The sequence below is a fragment of the Chiloscyllium plagiosum genome, unplaced genomic scaffold, assembly GCF_037043375.1.
Source record: "Chiloscyllium plagiosum isolate Xiang-an unplaced genomic scaffold, Cpla_swu_hap1 HiC_scaffold_37, whole genome shotgun sequence".
NCBI lineage: Eukaryota > Metazoa > Chordata > Chondrichthyes > Orectolobiformes > Hemiscylliidae > Chiloscyllium > Chiloscyllium plagiosum.
This window is the reverse complement of record NW_028270175.1, coordinates 20240606-20262252: the sequence shown is the minus strand read 5'-3', so window position 1 is coordinate 20262252 and position 21647 is coordinate 20240606. Positions and strand designations below refer to the sequence as shown.

Genomic DNA, 21647 nt, shown 5'->3' with positions numbered 1-21647 from the left:
ACCAACAACTGAAGTAAGGCTCACTGGTCTATAATTACCAGGATTGTCTCTACTCCCCTTCTTGAACAGGGGAACCACATTTGCTATCCTCCAGTCTTCTGGCACTATTCTTGTAGACAATGATGATTTAAAGATCAATGCCAAAGGCTCAGTAATCTCCTCCCTGGCTTCCCAGAGGATCCTATGATAAATCCCATCCAGCCCAGGGGCTTATCTATTTTCACACTCTGCAGGATTTCTAATACCTCCTCTTTGTGAACCTCAATCACACCTAGTCTAGTAGCCTGTATTCAGTAATCTCCTCGACAACATTGTCGTTTTCTAGAGTGAATACTGTTGAAAGATATTCATTTCGTGCTTCCCCTATCTCCTCTGACTCCACAAACAACTTCCCACTACTATCCTTGATTGGTCCTAATCTTACTCTCGTCATTCTTTTATTCCTTAAATACCTATAGAAAGCCTTAGGGTTTACCCTGATCCTATCCGCCAACAACTTCTCATGTCTCCTCCTGGCTCTTCTGAGCTCTCTGTTTAGGTCTTTCCTGGCTACCTTGTAACCTTCAAGTGCCCTAACTGAGCCTTCACGTCTCATCCTAACATAAGCTGCCTTCTTCCTCTTGACCAGAGATTCCACTTCCTTCATAAACCACGGCTCACGTGCTCTACAGCTTCTTTCCTGCCTGACAGGTACATACTTATCTAGGACATACAGTAACTTTTCCTTGAATAAGCTCCACATTTCTAATATGCCTATCCCTTGCAGTTTCCTTCTCCATCCTATGCTTCCTAAATTTTGCCTAATCGCATCGTAATTGCCTTTCCCCCATCTGTAACTCTTGTCCAGTGGTATACACCTATCCCTTTCTGTCACTAAAGTAAACATAACAGAATTGTGATCGCTATTACCAAAGCGCTTATCTACTTCCAAGTCTAACACCTGGCCGGGCTCATTACCCAGTACCAAATCTAATGTGGCTTCGCCCCTTGTTGGCCTATCTACATACTGTGCTGAAAATGTGTTGCTGGAAAAGCGCAGCAGGTCAGGCAGCATCCAGGGAACAGGAGAATCGACGTTTCGGGCATAAGCCCGTTATGCCCGAAACGTCGATTCTCCTGTTCCCTGGATGCTGCCTGATCTGCGCTTTTCCGCAACACATTTTCAGCTCTGATCTCCAGCATCTGCAGACCTCACTTTCTATCTACATACTGTGTCAGGAAATCCTCCTGCACACACTGGACAAAAACTGACCCATCTATAGTACTTGTACTATAGTGTTCCCAGTCAATATTTGGAAAGTTGAAGTCCCCCATGACAACTACCCTGTCTCTGTCACTCCTATCGAGAATCATCTTTGCTATCCTTTCCTCTACTTTTCTGGAACTACTCAGAGGCCTATGGAAAACACCCAACAGGGTGACCTCTCCTTTCCTGTTTGTAACTTCAGCCCATACTACCTCAATTGACGAGTCCCCAAACATCCTTTCTGCAACTGTAATACTGTCCTTGACCAAGAATGCCACACCTCCCCCTCTTTTACTATCTTCTCTGTTCTTACTGAAACCTCTAAATCCTGGAACCTGCAACAACCATTCCTGTCCCTGCTCTAACCATGTCTCCATGGTTCTACCTGTCCCCGGTATTGCGAAGGATGGGCTTGACCTCGCTGCCGCGGAACTTTCCAAGTAGTTGGACCATTCCATGTCACCTGTCCTTCGTAGAGAAATTTATGAAGAAAAACACCTTTTGACCACAAGTCCATCAGGAAGTGGACAGCACGTAGTGTCCTTGAGACCCTTCGGGAAAAGGAGAGGGCGGATCCTGTCGAGCGGTTCCCTGGGCAGACTGTCAAAGTCATTTGGCAGAATGCCTCATCGCCAGAACTTTCCAACAAGCACCAAGACATGGCTTGGCTGGTGGTGACAAGGGCTCTGCCTGTGAGATCCTTTATGCATGCCCGGACTCTCTGCCTCACCGCATGCTGCCCTCGAAGCGGCTGCGGAGGGGATGAGACTGTCACACACCACCTTCTGGAATGTGCCTATGCAAAGGAAATCTGGAGACGAATGCCGTGGTGTTTGTCGAGGTTCGTCCCAAGCAGCTCCGTGACACGGGACTCCGTGCTCTACAGTCTGTTCCCCAGGACGCACACCGAGACAAACATCACTTGTGCCTGGAGGATCATCAACTCCGTGAAAGACGCTGTTTGGTCTGTCCAAACCTGTTGATCTTCCAGCTGAAGGAGCTGACCCCGGCTGAGTGTTGCGGACTGGCACATTCCAAGGTCCAGGACTATGTGTTGAGAGATGCGCTGAAGCTTGGGGCAGCTGCCGCCAAGGTGCAGTGGGGAAAGACCACCGTGTAACGTCTGCCTGCCAAAGAACAGGGGGCCCACACAGTAAGTGGGCTCCGCCGACGCCTCAGCTAAATATATGCATAGTAAACGTACAGACCTGTATATACAAATGATTATCTCTATGCAAAGAAATGGAATGTTTACATATGTATGGCATGACCAATTGTACAGATCATCAAAATATTTTTATGAATAAAGTATATTTTTGAAATAATTAAAAAAAAAATTTAGACTTGCAAGGTGATTTGAGATTTTTGCTTGGGAATAGAACAACTGCCAGTTTGGGTAATAAGTGCCAGTACAAGGAACCATGAGGACAGATACAGCATGGGTCAGATATTAGAGTTAATCTCCCACTACACTGTCATCAAACATTCCCAGAGCTGGAACATCGTGGGTTTGATATAGAGTTAGTTTACTTTATGGTACCATCAAACGTTCCCTGGAAAGATACAGGAGTTAAATACAGAGGAAACCTCCCTCTACTCTTGTAAACTGAAAATAAAGCTCCTTCAACACTCTCCCCATCATACACTCCCCTGACAGGGATAGCAAGACTCTCAAATACTTTGAAAGTTAAAATGGCTTCATATGGCTTTTTTTTTCAAAGCTTGAACATTGAAATTAGTAGGATTCATTTTCTGACTTCACACTTCTAGTGAAGTGGGACTCGCTTGCCCACATTTGAAATAAAAACATACACTTTGCACAGCTTTGTGTCGATGTAAAAGAAGCTTTCGAAAATCATTCCCATCTCACCTAAATTTCTGATATGTGTAATCTTCAATGTTGTACCTTTGATGGGTTACAGTTTTAATTGTCTGCATTTTTTTCTAATCTTAGATTGAGAGGCTTTTTTTTTCTGTCAACCTCTGCATTTTCACATGCAGTGTCCTGTTACAATTGAAAATAGAACATAGACCATCACAGCGTCTTCAGCCCTCTATGTTGTGCCGACCTGTGGAACCAATCTGAAGCATATCTATCCTACACTTGACCATTTTCATTCATATGTTTATCCAGTAACCATTTAAATGCCCTTAAAGTTGGCGAGCCTGCTACTGTTGTAGGCAGTATGTTCCACGCCCCTATTACTCTGATATCACCCCTTAAGGGCGGCATAGTGGCTCAGTGGTTAGCACTGCTGCCTCACAGCACCAGGGTCTCAGGTTCAATTCCATCTCAGGTGACTGTCTGTGTGGAGTTTGCACATTCTCCCTGTGTCTGCGTGGGTTTCCTCTGGGTGCTCTGGATTCCTCCCACAGTCCAAAAATGTGCAGGTCAGGTGAATTGGCTGTGCCCGAAACGTCGAATCTCCTGTTCCCTGGATGCTGCCTGACCTGCTGTGCTGTTCCAGCAATAAAGTTTCAACTTTGATCTCCAGCATCTGCAGACCTCACTTTCTCCTCCATCCTGTTATGTGCATTATTCAGAGGGAAATGGGTCTGGGTGGGTTACTCTTCGGAGGGTCGGTGTGGACTTGTTGGTCCGAAGGACCTGTTTCCGCACTATAGGGAATCTAATCTAATTTAAAGCTATGTCCCCTCATGCTAGACATCCGCATACAAGGAAAAAGGCTCCCACTGTCCACGGTATCTAACCCTCTGATTATCTTGTATAAATATGGGCTAATGAACAATTTATCACTGTTCCTGCTGAAATTTGTATTGATGTGGACAGTAAAAAAAATTATCCACGTGTGTGAATATTCCCCTATCTTTTTAATTTTCATTATGATTTTAAATATGTATAATTGTCTCCTCTTGTAATTCATAAGGTTGATCCAGCGACACATACATCAAGAAATTTCCAGACTGGAAGCTTTTGAGGTTTTAAAATGTCTGGTCCCGATAAGGAAATGATACAGGATCAACAGTTGGCATCAGTGTCCCTCAGAGAGACAGACAAAAACTAGTGATAGTTTCAATCTCTGATACAAAAGCAAAATATTGCACTTGCTATAAATCTGAACAAAAAGCATAAAATGTTGGAATGCTCAACAGGCAGTACTTGTGGGGAGAAAAACGGAATTAACATTACTGGTATGTTAACTCTGTTTTTCTCTCTCTGCAAATGCTGTCATACATGATGATTATTTCCACATTTTTTAAATTTCTAAGTTCTGATCCCAACCATCAATCCCTGCTGCTGGAAGAGTGTGTTTGAATGTCTGCATTGGATTAGGAAAGCTTTGCATTTGACTGTGCTGCTTCTGATGGGTAAATACTTTGTTGACACATTAGCTTAGCCTTGTGCACAAAGGTTGCTCATGAAGCTAAGTTGCCATAGGAGCCTCGTTAGAACAAAACCTTACATCAGGAAAATGTTAACATCGTCAAAAGAAGGGTTGGAGTAATGGCAGGGAGGGGCTGAAATGAAAAGAGGCCGGAAAAATAAAACTTAATAATTGTTAGTAAACACACAGGCCATTTCTTTTTGTTTGGTCAGCACATACCAAAATCCTGACTCATTTCTATCTTCACCACACCCCTTGTTAGCAAAATACTTCACTTGTTCAAACGCTGAATGTCACTGTACTTTGTTTGCCTACATTACATATTTCAACATGTTTGCAATCCCAGTCTCCATCTCATTCAATGGGTCCAGTCTTTAGGTTAAAATATAATATGAATTATTGCTAATGATTTGTTTTCCCTCCCAACACATTTCTTTATTTGAGGAGAGCTTTGGAAACGTAAACTGTTATTAATATTGTTGTCCAGTCCAGATGCTCACTGCCATAGCCAAATGAACATGACAAGGAGTTGGGAATTTCTAACAGGTATACTGGACCATAAAAGGGATAACTTTAAGAAAAACAGCTTCCAGCATGAAGTATTACTTGTTGAATAAGTTTGTCGCGAACTTTGTGCTTACTCGCCACCTTTTCTGTCAACTGAAATGACAAATATGTTTTGAACTAAGACAAAAGTCAATTTTTTTCCCTGCTTATTCTGTGACATGTTTTGGGAGAATTAATTAAATAAGCTATTACTGAATGTTCACCAATAAACTCAGCTTGTCATGTTCCTGTCTTAACCCTCCTCGCAATCAGATTCCCATACACTGGGTTTTGCAAATTTAAGAGATAAATCTTCAGGCCACACACACCCCTTCAAAACTTGAAGAATTTATCTAGTGAATATCTATACATACAGATGAGGAATATATCTGGTTTGATCCCTGTGTATCAATGACTTAGCTGATTTGTGCCAGTGTAGCAATGAGGACAGTTCAGCTATTATGTCCACACTCTCACAATTGATAATTTTGCTAACACCTGCCATCCTAACCACGTGGATAAGGTATTAGAGCTGATTAATGCTCATGAATTCTTGCCTGTCTAAAGTGAATGTGTGCTTTGATGAGGGAAGAAAACTGCACACATCTCATTTCACATTGTATGTCACCTATAATACTGTAGAAGTACTGAAACGGACTTCAGACTTGCAACAAAAATGAAATGAAGCATAACAGAGGTACAGTCTAATGCCTCTCCCATCCAACACTGCATTATAGCCCCAATTGTTTCCCCTTCTCTCCTGACTATGATGTGCTACATTGCTGTGGCTGCCTGTTACACACTGCTATCTTGTCCATGTGGCCATTATTCCTGTGAGGATAAGCAGTGAATTTGGGAGGCTACTCAACTGTGCAGACTGTCAAGGCTGATCCATAGTGTGTCTTCATCTACGTATTTTGCAGGGAAAGTATTGTACTGTGTGTTCAGGAGTCATAATCCAGGCTGTCCAAAACCAGGTTGAGTTTATCTAGAGTACTGCCTGGATTAAGGTCAGTTACCTCAGCCTGGAGCAGAGATTATTGATTGGGTTGCTCTGATCTACATGATTCAGTACTACAAAAACTGCTACTGTTTCTTTGGAGTTGTTTAACACAGATTTTCATGAACTATTTTTCAGAGATATTCTCTGAGATTACAAGAGTGTTAGCTCATTCTTGTCTCTTATTTGTTATAGGGGGAGTTGTCAAGTGAGGGCCAGGATCCAGTGACAGTTTTCGATTTCCTTACACAGACAAAGACTGAATATCCCTTGGACTATTCTTCAATACAGAACACACACTTGGGAGGACATGGAGGAGCTGATTACTATCTAATGGACAGCTTCATACAGGCTGTCGCTGTAAGTATCTAACAAAATGTTTATGCTATCTCATCGTCTTTTATTTCATTCTGAATCACTGATCCCTTTCAAGGTTTATATTTTTATTGTGATATCTACAATAGTGGTTGCAACACAGAAGAAGACTATTTGGCCCATTGTATCTGTACTGGCCTTGTTAAGGAGCAATTGACCTGGTGTCATCTCTCTTCCTTTTTTTTCAATTGTGTCACTTTCAGAAAATAATTAAATTCGCTTTGAAAATTGATCCTGGCAGTGCCATACCATCAGACTGTACATTCCAGATCCTAACCACTTGCATGACAAATCTTTTCCACATATCATCATTGCTTCTTTGGCCAGTTATTTCAAATCGGTCCAAATGCATCAAGTGTTAGTTTTGTTCAGTTCATACATTCTTCGCCTTCCATAGGTTTGAGGTAATTTTACAGTTCTGCAGCTTGTGTCTTGACTTGCACCTCTTCCCATTCCCTGGTCACCCTGTCTCTGCTGACCTCCTTTGACTTCCAGTCAAAAAATATCTTGTTTATAAAACTTTCATTTTATTTTCAAATCCCTCAATGGCCTCACCTTCCCTAACCCAATAACATTAGCCAGCCCCACGGCTCTGCAAGATACTATTTGATAAGGTGCTGCACAGCACGTCAAATTTAGGAGCAAAATTAGAGTTTATGGAATAACAGGGACTAAGAACTTTCAGACTTCGTTGAGTGACAAGAAACAGAGATTAGCAAGTGGCTAATAGTTATTTCTTGACTGGAGGAAAATTGATAGTGAAGTTCCCAGGAGTTTATTTGGAGTTTTGCTGTTCCTGATATATATAAATGACCCAGTGTAGAGGGCATAATTGCAAAATTTGCAGATGATGCGAAACTTGCAAGGGCTGTGAACTGTGAGGAATACTGTGCAGAACTTTGTTAATCATTGAAGGAGCAGAACATGTTGCAAGCACAGTTAATATAGTACCCAACATTCTAGGCTTCAGCAATAGTGGCTGAGAGAAAAAGCAATGAAGTTACATTAAATTTGTATAAAACAGTAGTTTGGCCTCAACTTGAGTACCGTATCCACTTTCTGGGCATTCACAAGAATGCTTCAAGAAGCAGAACTTCAGTCATGTCAGTCGACTGATGAAGTTGGGACTGCTCTCCTTGGAGTAAAGAAGATTGAGAGGAAAATTGGCAAAAGAAGCAATGGTAACAAGAATAAAAACATTTTCCTGCATCAAGTGGTTACAGTCTGGAAAGACCTTTTTTTAAATTATTCATTCATAGAAAGTGGGTGCTGCTGACTGGCCAGAATTTATTGCCTATTCCTGGCTGCCTTGGAGAAGGTGGTGGTGAATTGCCTTCTTGAACCACTGCAGTCCATTTGATGTGGATACACCACAGTGCTCTTACGACCAGGATGTTGACCGAGTGACACTGACAGAATGGTGATATATTTCCAAGTCAGGATGATGAGTGGCTTTGAGTGGGACCTGCAGATGGTGGTGATCCCGCGTATTTTCTGCCCTTTGGAGAAAGTGAGGACTGCAAGATGCTGGAGATCAAAGTCGAGAGTGTGTTGCTGGAAAAGCACAGTCAGTCAGGCAGCATCCGAGGAGCAGGAGAATAGATGTTTCGAGCCAGAGCCTTCATCAGGAATGGTTCCAGCTCAAAACATTGATTCTCCTGCTCCTTGGATGTTGCCTGATCTGCTGTGCTTTTCCAGCTGCACACTCTTTACTATTTTCTGCCCTTGTCATTCCAGGTGATAGTGATTGTGGATTTGGATGATGTTGCCTTAGAGAGCCTTGGTGAATTTCTGCAGTGCATCTTGTAGATGGTATACACTGCTACAACTGTGTATTGCGAATATAACAAGTGAATGTTTGTTGATGTAATGCTAATCAAGCAAGCTGTTGGTATCAAGCATCTTGAGTGTTGTTGAAGCTGCACTTGCTCAGGCAAGTGGGCAGTGTAGTGATTGTAATGATGTCAGCCTGGTAGACCTCTTGGAATATGAGTTACCTGATTGGGGCTGTTAACCTGCTCCACTCAAGAAGCCCTGGCTGACAGATATAAACAGGATTGTCAGAGGTTCTGTTCACTCTGAGAGCTGGCTCTGAGGGAGCTGGATGAGTGTCAAGTACTATGCATGTGTAAATAAAGGATGACTTGCTGATAGGATACCGGCCTCTGTGCATTTATTCAGGGAGTATTCCATCAGTCTCTTGACTTGTGCCTTGTAGATGGTGGACAGGAGATGGGGAATGCATTACCTGCTCCTGCACCTACAGTGTATAAAAATATGTATATATGGTTAATCCAATTCAGTTTCTGGTCAATGTTAGCCCCCAGCATGTTGATAGTGAGGGATTCAGTGATGGTAATAATATTGAAAGTCAAAGGACGATGGTAGGTACTTTCTTGGTGGAGACAATCATTACCTGTTGTGTGATGTAAATGTTACTTCCTGATAGTATGATGGATGAGAGCTTAGTTGCGGTCTTCAAGAGGGATCTGGATTATTTTGTGAAAAGAAGAATGTGCAGCCTAAGGAGAGAAGTGTGGTACTATGTGAATTACTCCTTCAAAAAGCCAGTGCAGACATGACTGACTGAATAGCCTCCTTCAGTGCTGTAACTATTCTATAATTCTACAATTTGAGCTCTTTTGGTGCCAGTCTGTCTTGTACAGCCTGAAATTAATTGCTCCTACAGTGTCTTCAGTTGCCTAGATCCCAAATTCTTGAATTCTGTCCGTATATTCTCCAAACCTCAACCTTGCTTTTCTCCTTTAAGACACTCCTCAGTAGCTACTACATACAGCTCCATTTTATATATATATGAAAAACACTTTTAAGAAAATGTCAGCGAGTTAAATCTTGCTCAGTTGTGATGCAGCACTGCCACCTGGTGGTTCCTTTTATTTGGTGCACATTCTGATTCCCATTTGCATCATTTAACTCTCTTACTATTGAGCTTTAGTTTGACTTTGAAATGCCAGAGTTGTCTTACCTGAGCTGAACATCTGGCCTGTAAGTTTCCCCTGACCTTGAAAGAACACTTGAACATTCCATGTTCCCCATCCACTGAACATTGGCACATAAATGCAATCCAATGGGAATTAAAAACAGACTCTTCCTGCTGACCAAAACAGTGATAATAGAACTGGTCCTATTCTAGCAAACTACTATTGATTAGAAGTGCACTACATTGAAAGTCGTTTGAAGGGCATATAGTGGTCTTGCAATGTTAAAAAACAATCATGTTTAAGCAATATCATTAATTCATTGCTTAAAGTGCAATCTCACTGTTATTACATCCAGATCCAGTACTTCATCATAAATCAGAATTATCTTTTCAGAATTTATTCTTTGGATGTTGAAATTGTTGGCAAGGCAGACATTTATTTGTCTTTGTCAAGTTGATGTAGAGACTGCTTCTTGAACAGATGCAGCCCTTGTGGTGTAAGTGCTTCTACAGAGCTGAGAGGTACAGAATTACAGGATTTTGAGCCAGTGACAGGTACAAAAAGGTGATCTATGACCGACTGAAGGTGATATGTAATTTGGAGGCCACAATCTCTCATCACACGTAACCCAGGTCTGGAAGGACTAAACCTATAATCTTATAGATGTACCATAAAAAGTGTTTGATCTAGATGCATCGTGGTTTGGTAAGGCAACTGTTCAGCCCAAGGACCATAAGAAATTACAGGGAGTTGTGAACATAGCCCAGTCCATCACGCAAACCAACCTTCTATCCATTGGCTCCACCTACACTTCTTACTCCTTCAGAAAGGCAACCAACATCATCAAAGACCTTTCTTACCCTGGATATAATCTTTTCCAACCTCTTCTATCAGGCAGAAGATTCAAAAGCTTAAAAACATGTACCAAGAGGTTCAAGGACAATGTCTTCCCCACTGTTATAAGACTTCTGAATGGACCTTTCAAATTTCAAATCTAATGTTGATCCTTTTTGTGCACCTTCTTTGCAGCCATAACTTTGAATTCTCTGTTCTATTACCCTATGATCTTTGTATAGTATGATCTGCCTGTACTGCACACAAACCAAAACTTTTCATGGTACCCAGGTACATGTGACAATAACACATCAAATCAATTGAAAATCAAATAATTTTACTGGAAAATATTTTTCAGTTCAAACAGATGTTGCAAAACATTCACATACCCGGCGTCACATTATTGAAATTCAATCATAAGCTCACAACATAGGAACAGGAGAAGGCCATTCAGAGAGATCATGGCTGATCTGTGGCCTAGCTGAAAATGTGTTGCTGGAAAAGCGCAGCAGGTCAGGCAGCATCCAAGGAGCAGGAGAATCGACGTTTCGGGCATGAGCCCTTCTTCTGGAATGAGGAAAGTGTGCCAAGCAGGCTAAGATAAAAGGTAGGGAGGAGGCACTTGGGGGAGGGGCGTTGGAAATGCGATAGGTGGAAGGAGGTTAAGGTGAGGGTGATAGGCCGGAGTGGGGGTGGGGGCGGAGAGGTCAGGAAGAAGATTGCAGGTTAGGAAGGTGGTGCTGAGTTTGAGGGTTGGGACTGAGACAAGGTGGGGGGAGGGGAAATGAGGAAACTGAAGAAATCGGAGTTCATCCCTTGTGGTTGGAGGGTTCCTAGGCGGAAGATGAGGTGCTCTTGCTCCAGCAGTCGTGTTGCTATGGTCTGGCGATGGAGGAGTCCAAGGACCTGCATGTCCTTGGTGGAGTGGGAGGGGGAGTTGAAGTGTTGAACCACGGGGTGGTTGGGTTGGTTGGTCCGGGTGTCCCAGAGGTGTTCTCTGAAACGTTCCACAAGTAGGCGGCCTGTCTCCCCAATATAGAGGAGGCCACATCGGGTGCAGAGGATGCAGTAAATGATGTGTCTGGAGGTGCAGGTGAATTTGTGGCGGATATGGAAGGATCCCTTGGGGCCTTGGAGGGAAGTAAGGGGGGTGGTGTGGGCGCAAGTTTTGCATTTCTTGCGGTTGCAGGGGAAGGTGCCGGGAGTGGACCTGACGAGGGAGTCATGGAGGGAGTGGTCTTTTCGGAACGCTGATAGGGGAGGGGAGGGAAATATATCCTTGGTGGTGGGGTCCGTTTGGAGGTGGCGGAAATGACGATGGATGATACGATGTATCTGGAGGTTGGTGGGGTGGTAGGTGAGGACCAGTGGGGTTCTGTCCTGATGGCGATTGGAGGGGCGGGGCTCAGGAGTGGAGGAGATGCGGTGGAAAGCATCGTCGACCACGTCTGGGGGCAAATTGCAGTCTTTGAAGAAAGAGGCCATCTGGGTTGTTTGGTATTGGAACTGGTCCTCCTGGGAGCAGATGCGGTGGAGACGAAGGAATTGGGAGAATGGGATGGCGTTTTTACAGGGGGCAGGGTGGGAGGAGGTGTAGTCCAGGTAGCTGTGGGAGTCGGTCGGTTTGTAGTAGATGTCCGTGTTGATTCGGTCGCCTGAGATAGAAGTAGAAAGGTCGAGGAAGGGGAGGGAGGAATCTGAGACTGTCCAGGTGAATTTGAGGTCAGGGTGGAAGGTATTGGTGAAGTGGATGAACTGTTCAACCTCCTCGTGGGAGCACGAGGCGGCGCCGATACAGTCATCGATGTAGCGGAGGAAAAGGTGGGGAGTGGTGCCAGTGTAGCTGCGGAAGATGGACTGTTCCACATATCCTACGAAGAGGCAGTCATAGCTGGGGCCCATGCGGGTGCCCATGGTTACTCCTTTGGTTTGGAGGAAGTGGGAGGATTGGAAAGAGAAGTTGTTCAGAGTGAGGACCAGTTCAGTCAGTCAAAGGAGGGTGTCAGTGGAAGGGTACGGCGGGAAAGGAAGAAGCAGAGGGCTTTGAGTCCTTCGTGATGGGGGATGGAGGTGTACAGGGACTGGATGTCCATGGTGAAGATAAGACGTTGGGGACCGGGGAAGCAAAAATCATGGAGGAGGTGGGGGGCGTGAGTGGTGTTCCGAACGTAGGTGGGGAGTTCTTGGACTAAGGTGTCCTACCTTGATCTGTGGCCTACCTCCATATACCTGCCTTCGGTCCATATCCCTTAATACCTATGCTTAACAAAAATTTACCGATCTCAGATTTAAAACTAACAATTAATCTAGCATCAACTGCCATTTGTGAAAGAGAGTTCCCAATCTCTACACAACCTCTGTGTGTAGAAGTGCTTTCTCACAAGTCTCCTGAACGGTCTGGCCCTAATTCTAAGACTATGCTTCCCTAGTTCTAGAATCTCCAGCCAGTGGAAATGGTTTACCTTAATCTATCTATCTGTTCGTATTAATATCTTAAAGACTTTGATCAGACCACCCTTTAATCCTGTGATGATGTTACTCCTTTAACAAGGTTATGTTGTCCTTGTTTCTTTTTCAGAGGTTGTAAAAGACACAGACTCCGAAAAATCTAAGTTTGAACGGTTTTTGGGCCAATTTGATTATTGCTAACAAATACTGCCTCAGGCAAAAAGGCTTTCAAGTTTTTAGAAAAACACTTGTACAATGAGGAGAGTGGCCAGTTCTCCCAGCTCAGCTTGTCTCTGGTTTGATTTGGTTTTGGCAGTCTAGCTATTCACTGAAAGCAACTATCAGTTTTAAAGTTGTTGGACCCAAAGAAGCAGGTCCATGCTGATCCTGTCTCTCTGCCATCTCTCTTATAAGAACCTTTTATGCCAAGGATGTTTATGGGGATTGTTGCAAGTATTTGGGACAACATCATTAAGTTGGGATGATCTGTTGGGCTTTCGGATAGGTTAAGTTTAGGGTGTAGGTTTGCTCGCTGAGCTGTAGGTTTGATATCCAGACGTTTCTTTACCTGGCTAGGTAACATCATCAGTGGCGACCTCCAAGTGAAGCGAAGCTGCTGTCTCCTGCTTTCTATTTATATCTTTCTCCTGGATGGGGTTCCTGGGGTTTGTGGTGACATCATTTCCTGTTCGTTTTCTGAGGGGTTGATAGATGGTATCTAGATCTATGTGTTTGTTTATGGCATTGTGGTTGGAGTGCCAGGCCTCTAGGAATTCTCTGGCATGTCTTTGCTTAGTCTGTCCCAGGATAGATGTGTTGTCCCAGGATAGATGTGTTGTCCCAGTCGAAATGGTGGGTTTTTTTTTCATCAGTGTGTAGGGCTACGAGGGAGAGAGGGTCGTGTCTTTTTGTGGCTAGCTGGTGTTCGTGTATCCTGGTGGCTAACTTTCTTCCTGTTTGTCCTACATAGTGTTTGTGGCAGTCCTTGCATGGAATTTTGTAGATGACGTTGGTTTTGTCCATGGGTTGTACTGGGTCTTTTAAGTTTGTTAGTTTTTGTTTGAGAGTGTTGGTGGGTTTGTGTGCTACTAGGATTCTGAGGGGTCTTAGTAGTCTGGCTGTCATTTCACAACAAACTTGCATTCCTGGATATCACAGTCGAAAGAAAGGACAATGGAGAACTACAAACCTGCGTATACAGAAAACCGACAAACACTGACCAAATATTAACTACACCAGCAACCATCCCAACACACACAAACAAAGCTGTATCAGAACACTGTTCGAACGAGCCACCACACACTGCAGCACAGACGAACTTCAGAAAACAGAGGAGAACCACCTATACAACGTATTCAAGAAGAACGGATACTCAAAAAATACAGTCTGCAGATTCCTCAAGAACAAACCACGACAAGCAGACCAAACACAGCCAGAAACCCTAACCACCTTACCATACATCAAAAAAGTTTCAGAAATGACAGCCAGACTACTAAGACCCCTCGGAATCCTAGAAGCACACAAACCCACCAACACTCTCAAACAAAAACTAACAAACTTAAAAGACCCAGTACAACCCATGGACAAATCCAACGTCATCTACAAATTTCCATGCAAGGACGGCCACAAACACTACGTAGGACAACAGGAAGAAAGTTAGACACCAGCTAGCCACAAAAAGACACGATCCTCTCTCCCTCGTAGCCCTACACACGGATGAAAAAAAAACACCATTTCGACTGGGACAACTCATCTATCCTGGGACAGGCTAAGCAAAGACATGCCAGAGAATTCCTAGAGGCCTGGCACTCCAACCACAATGCCATAAATAAGCACAGATCTTAAATGCCATCTATCAACCCCTCAGAAAACGAACAGGAAATTACATCACCACAAACCCCAGGAACACCATCCAGGAGAAAGATATAAATAGAAAGCAGGAGACAACAGCTTCGCTTCACTTGGAGGTCGCCACTGATGATGTTACCTAGCCAGGTAAAGAAACGCCTGGATATCAAACCTACAGCTCAGCGAGCAAATCTACACCCTAGCCCTCAACCTGAACTACAAACCTTGCATAGGTTAAGTTTTTCCGTATTCTGTTCTCTTTTATTTGTGTTTCATTTGGTAATCTTGTAAATAAATTCTGTTTTATTTAAAACTAAGTGGTTTGACCAGTTGCATTACTCCTGGAATATCTGCATTATACCTGCTTAAAACAACTAGCAAAGTTAGGGTCTGGGCCACTTTCTTGAAATGTTTTGAGGGGGTCTGGCCTTGTTCATAACAACCTTCTAAATTCTTGAGAAAACAGACGTAATTTCATAGAATCATAGAATCTCTACAATGTGGAAACAGGCCATTTGGCCCAACAAGTCCACACTGACCCTCTGAAGAGTAACCCACCCACAGCCATTCCTCTACCCTATTGTTCTACATTTACCCCAACCAATGCACCTAAGATACGCATCCCTGTACACTATAGGCAATTTAGCAAGGCCAATTTTTCCAAGTGTCTTTTAAATTATGTTAATGTAACTGCCTCAGCCACTTCTGTTGGCAGCTCATTTCATATGCATACCACCCTCTGTGCAAAAAAAAAAGTTGCCCACAGGCTTCTTTTTATTATTTCCCTTCTAACCTTAAACTGGTCTTCGATTCCCCTATCCTTGGAAAAAATATAGAATGCATTCACCCTGTCAATGCCTCTCAAACTTGTATATTAAGATCACTGCTCAGTCTCCTATGCTCTAAAGAAAAAAGACCTAGTTTGTCCAACCTCTCCTTACAACTCAGACCCTTGAGTCCTGGCAACATCCTTGTAAATTTCTTCTGCACTCTTTGCAGTTTAATAACATTCTTCCTATAGCAAAAGGTGACTAGAACTGAACACAATACTCCAAGTGCGGCATCACCAACATCCTGTACAACTGCAACATAATTTCCCAATTTCTATACTCAGTGCCCTGACTGATGAAGGCCACTGTGCCAAATGTCTTCTTCACTGCCCTATCTACCTGTGATTCCACTTTCAGAGAACCATACACCTAAACTCCAAGGTCCTTCTGTTCCACTACACTCCTTAAGGTCCTACCATTCGCCATGAAACTCCTACTTGATTTGACTTTCCAAAATGCAAGATGTCACACTTATTTATATAAAACTGCATGTGTCATTTCTTGGTCCACTTCCCCAGCGGATCAAGATGCTGCTGTAATTTGATAACCTTCCTCACTGTCCACGATACGACCTGTTTTAGTGTCATCTGCAAACTTACTACTCATGCCTTGTACATTCTCATCCAAATCATCGATATTGATAACAAACAGCAATGTGCCCAGCACAGAGTTTGTTTAATCTCTCCTGATAACTTAACCCCTGAAGTTCAGGTATCATTCTTGTAAACCTACATTATATCACTCCAAAGCTAATATACCTTTCCTAAGGTGTGGCAACTAGATGTGCCCACAGTATGCAAAGTGCAGTCTATTCAGAATGTTACATAATTGCAGCGTATCTTCTTCTTCCATATGCTCCAGTCATCTAAATATAAAGGCCAGCATTCCATTAGTTACCTTGATTATTTTCTGCACTTGTTTGTGTTATTTTAAACATTTATGCACTTGAACCCTCAAGTATCTTAGATCATCCATTGTCTTTAGCTTCATACCATTTAGAAAGTACCTTTATCTAACCTTTTAAGGTCCAAAATAGGTTACCTCACACACATTTATATTGAACTCTATCTACCATAATTTTGCCCATTCACCTAGTCTATCAATATCCTTTTATAATTTCATGCTATCGTTTACAATGTCTACAATGCCACCTAACTTTGTATCATCAGCAAATTTATATGTATGATTTTCTATGCCATTATTCAAGTTGTTAATAAATAATGTGAATAATTGAGGTCCTAAAGTAGATACTTCTAGGACATCACTGGTCACATCCTGTCAATTTCAGTACCTACCCATTTTCCCTACTTTCTGTCGCCTGCCATCCAACCAATTTCCCAATCATGTCAGTAATTTGCCCTCAATTCTGTGGGCTCATACCTTAGTTAATAGTCTCTTATGTGAGACTTTATCAAATGCCTTCTGCAAGTCCATATAAATAACAGCCATAGACATTCCCTGTGTAACTTGAAGGGGACCATCTCCCCCCCCCCCCCTCATCCTCTCATCACACATAAGTCATCCTTACCACTTATGGCAGCTTTACAGTAATAGTGTGTTGGTGCAACAAATTCAAAAATGCTTCTAATGGAGATAACATCCCTTGAGCCCAATAGACCTGATGGCACACAGTATAGGAACAGTGGTGCAAGTGGCATCTGTAATACTTCAAATTTCTGCTGGATGTCCTAGTTGTATCAGCAATGTAGAAATAATGATAGGAAAATATTCTTAATCCAACCCCCTTCCCATTACCTCAAGAATATCCAAGGTCAGGGCCACTACTCTTGAGATATGTAAGTGTGAACCGATTCCTTTTTACATGAGAACTTGGATCAGGAGTAGGCAGTTCAGCTCCATGAGCCTGTTTCACCATTTAATATTATATTGGCTGATCTCTTCTTTCCCGCTTGCTCCCCACAACCCTTTTACCCATTACTGTCTATCTCCTTTTAAATTCTTTCAGGGTACTAATATCCACTGCACTCTGGGAAGTGAATTCCATGGATTCACAGCCCTTTGAGAGAAGTAATTTTTCCTTATCTCTCTTTTAAATCTGCCACCAGTTACCTTAAAACTGTGGCCTCTCATTCCAGATTGCCCCACAAGGGAAAACATCTTTTCTACATTTACACTGTCAATCCTGCTTAGTACCTTGTATACCTCCGTTGGATCTTCTCTCATTCCTCTAAACTCTAGTCAGTATAGGTCTAAACTGCTTAGTCACTCCTCATTAGAAAAGCAATTCATCTCTGGAATTATCTGGTGAACCTTTTAAAATAGACATTTTTGTGAAAATGTTTGACTGTCCTCTTCAAGGTATTGCATCTCATGAAGTATGGTTCCATGTACATGATATACATCCAACTCCTCATTCAAGTGACCATTTGCTACAAATGACCTATGATAGTGAGTGTTAGAGGAATATTTAACTATGGAGCTTGGTTCCAACTTGATGCCATTCCTAAGCTCATGCAGTTTCCAAAAGAGATCACCGGATGATGTTAAAACGATGTCTCAGCTGACTTACTCAGCAGATGCAGTGCTTGGTGTGTTCATATTTTTCAATAGTACTCAACAAGAAATTAGAAACTTAGAAACCTGACAAAACTGTTTATGTCCAGCTACATATTAAACTCAACCTATTTAGACAGATCACCATGGACAGCTTTGCTGAAAAGCTTGATCATGCTGTCTCTGGTCACTGAATAATGACCAGAACCTGGAACTCTCTGATTTTTCTCTTTCTCAGCCCATGACACTAACTTCAGTTATAAGATCCACAACCGTACAGTATCATATCTTTGCAAGCAATTGTGAGATTCTCACTCCACCATTTTACAGCAGCCACCTCCATGCATCCTCTGGCCTGATGTAAAACAATAGGTAATATGCTCCAAGTGGCTTTGGATGCTTACACTTGAATAGTGAAAGTATGTTTTGCATATTGTTCAGTGCTTTATGGCATTGCTCTTGTGAAGCCTTCCAATGTGCAACTTTCCTTTTTCTTTTGTTTCACAGGAGAACAATCCATCACTGATCAGGACAGGTCCTGAAGAGACCCTGTTGAGTCACCTGCTGGTGTTTGATGCTGAACGTTCGAGGAGAGAAAACCGCGTGGTTTTCTGTGCCAATACAGAATAATCAAATGCTGTGATCATTTCAACAATCAAAAGATATTTGGGTGTAGATTTTAGGAAATTAATGCTCCTAATGCAGGGGTTATGTTTCAGGAGTAGTCTGCCACTTCTTTCCAGAGAAAGATGTTGTGGTACGCTAGGTTCTGCACTCAAATCAATTTTTCAAAATTCCACTCTTGGAGATTAAAATGACAGAGCTGTGGGATTGAATCACTTTAGAAAATGCACACATGTTGAAATTTGCTTAAGTAACACTTCCTTAGCCAAGTGGAAATTAGTTGAACATTCTGGTATTTTCACCTGCTTCTCCTCCAGCAGCACAAACTCAGAGAATTGATTCAAAAATCAGTACAAAACAAGATTGTAAATCCAATATCAGCAGTCACTAAATGTGTGCAAATGGATTGGCAATATATCACAATGCGCTCTTGTTATAACTGCACTCATTAGAAACCATTATGATCAACGTCTGTTTAAACGGCTCCTGTACAGCCTACTTATTATAAGTTTGTTCCATTACAAACATTCAAATAAAAATAAAATACTGTGCATGCTGGAGATCTGATACATAAAATGCTGGAGAAACTCAGCAGATCTGGCAGCATCTGTGGAGAGATAAAGTTAACGTTTCAAGTCTGGTATGACATTTTCAACAGTTCTGAACAAGAGTCAGATTGGACTCAGAACATTAACTGTTTATCTCTCTACAGATGCTGCCAGATCTGTTGAGTTTCTCCAGCATTTTCTGTTTTTATTATGCCAATCCCATACCTTGCCTGTCGTATACACTTGTTAGACACTCTGCCTATTATACATCATTTCTGTTTTAGAGCCCACTTACATGCACCTTATCTATAAAGCACCCAACCATTTATATCTCTATGTAACTTTCCTTTCTGCTGAAGCTAATATCTCACTCCAGAGACCTGACCATATAATATTGTTCTAAGAGTGTGTGGCGATATTGGAGGTGCCGCCTCACCTGAAATGTTAAATGGTCACTTTATCTGTCTTTCTCAGGTGGATGTGAAAGATACTTTGGCATTCTTCAAAAAAGAATAGACAAAGCCTCCTGGCCAATGTTTATCCCTCAGCCAACACTGCTGAAACAGACTATTATTTTGTTCAGTGCCACCTTGCTGTGTTTTCCCCACAATGACTGCATTTCTGAAGCAGTTGTGAAGTGTTGGCGATATCCTAAGGCTGTAAAAGCCACTAAGTATATGCAAGTTCTTTCAATCTTTTAAAAATGATTAGGGCAGAGGTAGCTAATCAGAAATGTTACCAAAACCAGACAGCAAGCCCATCATGATCTGAAAATAAAAAGATGGGTGAATATTTTATTAAAAATTTATCAGAATAATTTGGACCAAATTGTTAAGAAATTATCTTACCTTTGTTGAAGCTCATTCATCTACTGTAGGGGTATCTGAGAACCAAGAATCTTTCACCAGTTGCAGGACCCCTGATAGTTAACTCCAGATTTAACTCGTTATACCTGCATAACCTTCCTCTGAATTTACAAATAATTGTTGACTTTCTGCAAGAGCTCAGAATGTCTGGCACACAGCCTCAATGGGATCTAAATAAATCTGCTCCCTTCCTATCAGTCATTTGTAGAGGACTAATGAGAATGTAAATTAGAGTTATTAATCTGGTAAATTATTTACATTTTAAACAGAAGTGCTGAGTTTTGTCCATTTGCAGGTTTGTTGTATTCTTTGTATCTCATTTACCATGCAGAAATGACGCTAGTTTTAAACATACATATTAAATACAGTGCTTTAAAATATTTCTTCAATCACAGGATATTTTCAAATACGTTCTCAGTTCTGGCTTTTTCAATCTTTCTGGAAGTTTCTGTTTACTTTAGTTCTTGGAGATTACATCTATGTTTAATCAGTCAAATGCTTAAACATAGATCAGTCAACAGACTAACATAATTAAATACAGATCAATTAATCTATTGAATACTGCACCAAAATGATATTTTAGAATTTTTGTGATAATAGAAACTGTGATTGATTTAACTCAGATCTTTATTCAATAGGATTGAAAATTACAAAATAGCAGGGAATGTGGGAATAATAAACCCAGTACAATGTGATGCGCAATGGTACTTAAACCAGTGAAACTGTGATCAGGAACAGCTCCTTCAAATGAGCTGGGATTGATTTTCCAAAAAGCGCTGAAGACTGAGACCACAGAACCAACAGGAAAGTTTGAGAGGGAGGGGTCTCACTGGACAGATGAGCAAAGATCTGGCTAATGACTCCCTTATGTGTTTATTTAGTGAGCTGCAATGTCGAACAACCCCTTGTGAATGCTGGGCTGGTGATTGTACATAGTGTTATATTTGTGGGGTTTTATGTGTAATTGTTGGTAAGTGACAGGCAGTCAGACCAATCTCAGTGGTTGAAATTGATTTGGGGGGATTTAATCCAAATGTATGAACTGATGGGATCTGATTCTAACATTCAGAAATCAACAACTGGATCAATTGTAAAATGGGTGGTGGTTGAAATAGCTAATTCAATCCCCTCAATCTCCCACTCATTAGTATGGTTAAAATTATCTCCCAAAAATCTGAAAGTCAGCAACATTACAAAAGATATTTGCTATTAGTTGTTGATTTTTTGACAGACCAATTCCAGAAGTGCTGAAACTGGCCTCTGCACTGCAGTGGAGCACCAGGCAAAACCTCAGAAAAAGACAAGTAAAAGTGATTTCCAAACTTTGGTGTGAATAGTTTTATTTTATTTGTACAAGAAGTGAATTTACTTATAAATTACAATCAGATTAATATTGAATATGAAAATTTAGAATTATTTTGTTATTTTTAATTGCAAATTAAAACAAAAGATTCTGGAATTTCCAAGATTAAAAGTGTCCTTTATTTGCTAATTCTCAAGGGAGAAGTGAACTCTAAGGAGTTACCCTGAGTTCTGAAAGGCAAGAGTCCTGGCTGAAGAGGTACTGAGTCACACACTAACCATGCTAAAGTGAAAATGATGGGCATGGCTAGCAGCAGTGTTCAACTAAGTCACCTACATTTCAAACCACTTTAAAATTAAAAATGTATCATTAGAAT

General features: G+C 41.8%; 1 protein-coding gene across 7 annotated transcripts in view; it reads left to right on the top strand.

Moving 5' to 3' along the window:
* The window catches only part of LOC122540348 (uncharacterized), a 263160-nt gene extending 241733 nt beyond the window's left edge, over window positions 1-21427 (top strand). For all 7 annotated transcript variants that reach the window (XM_043675941.2, XM_043675939.2, XM_043675945.2 and 4 more), the window contains 2 exons: window positions 6335-6499; window positions 18438-21427. In XM_043675941.2, coding sequence (XP_043531876.1) covers window positions 6335-6499; window positions 18438-18560 — 288 coding nt within the window. In that variant the 3' untranslated portion in view covers window positions 18561-21427. The remainder of the gene's footprint in view (window positions 1-6334; window positions 6500-18437) is intronic.
* The last annotated feature ends 220 nt before the right edge of the window (window positions 21428-21647 follow it).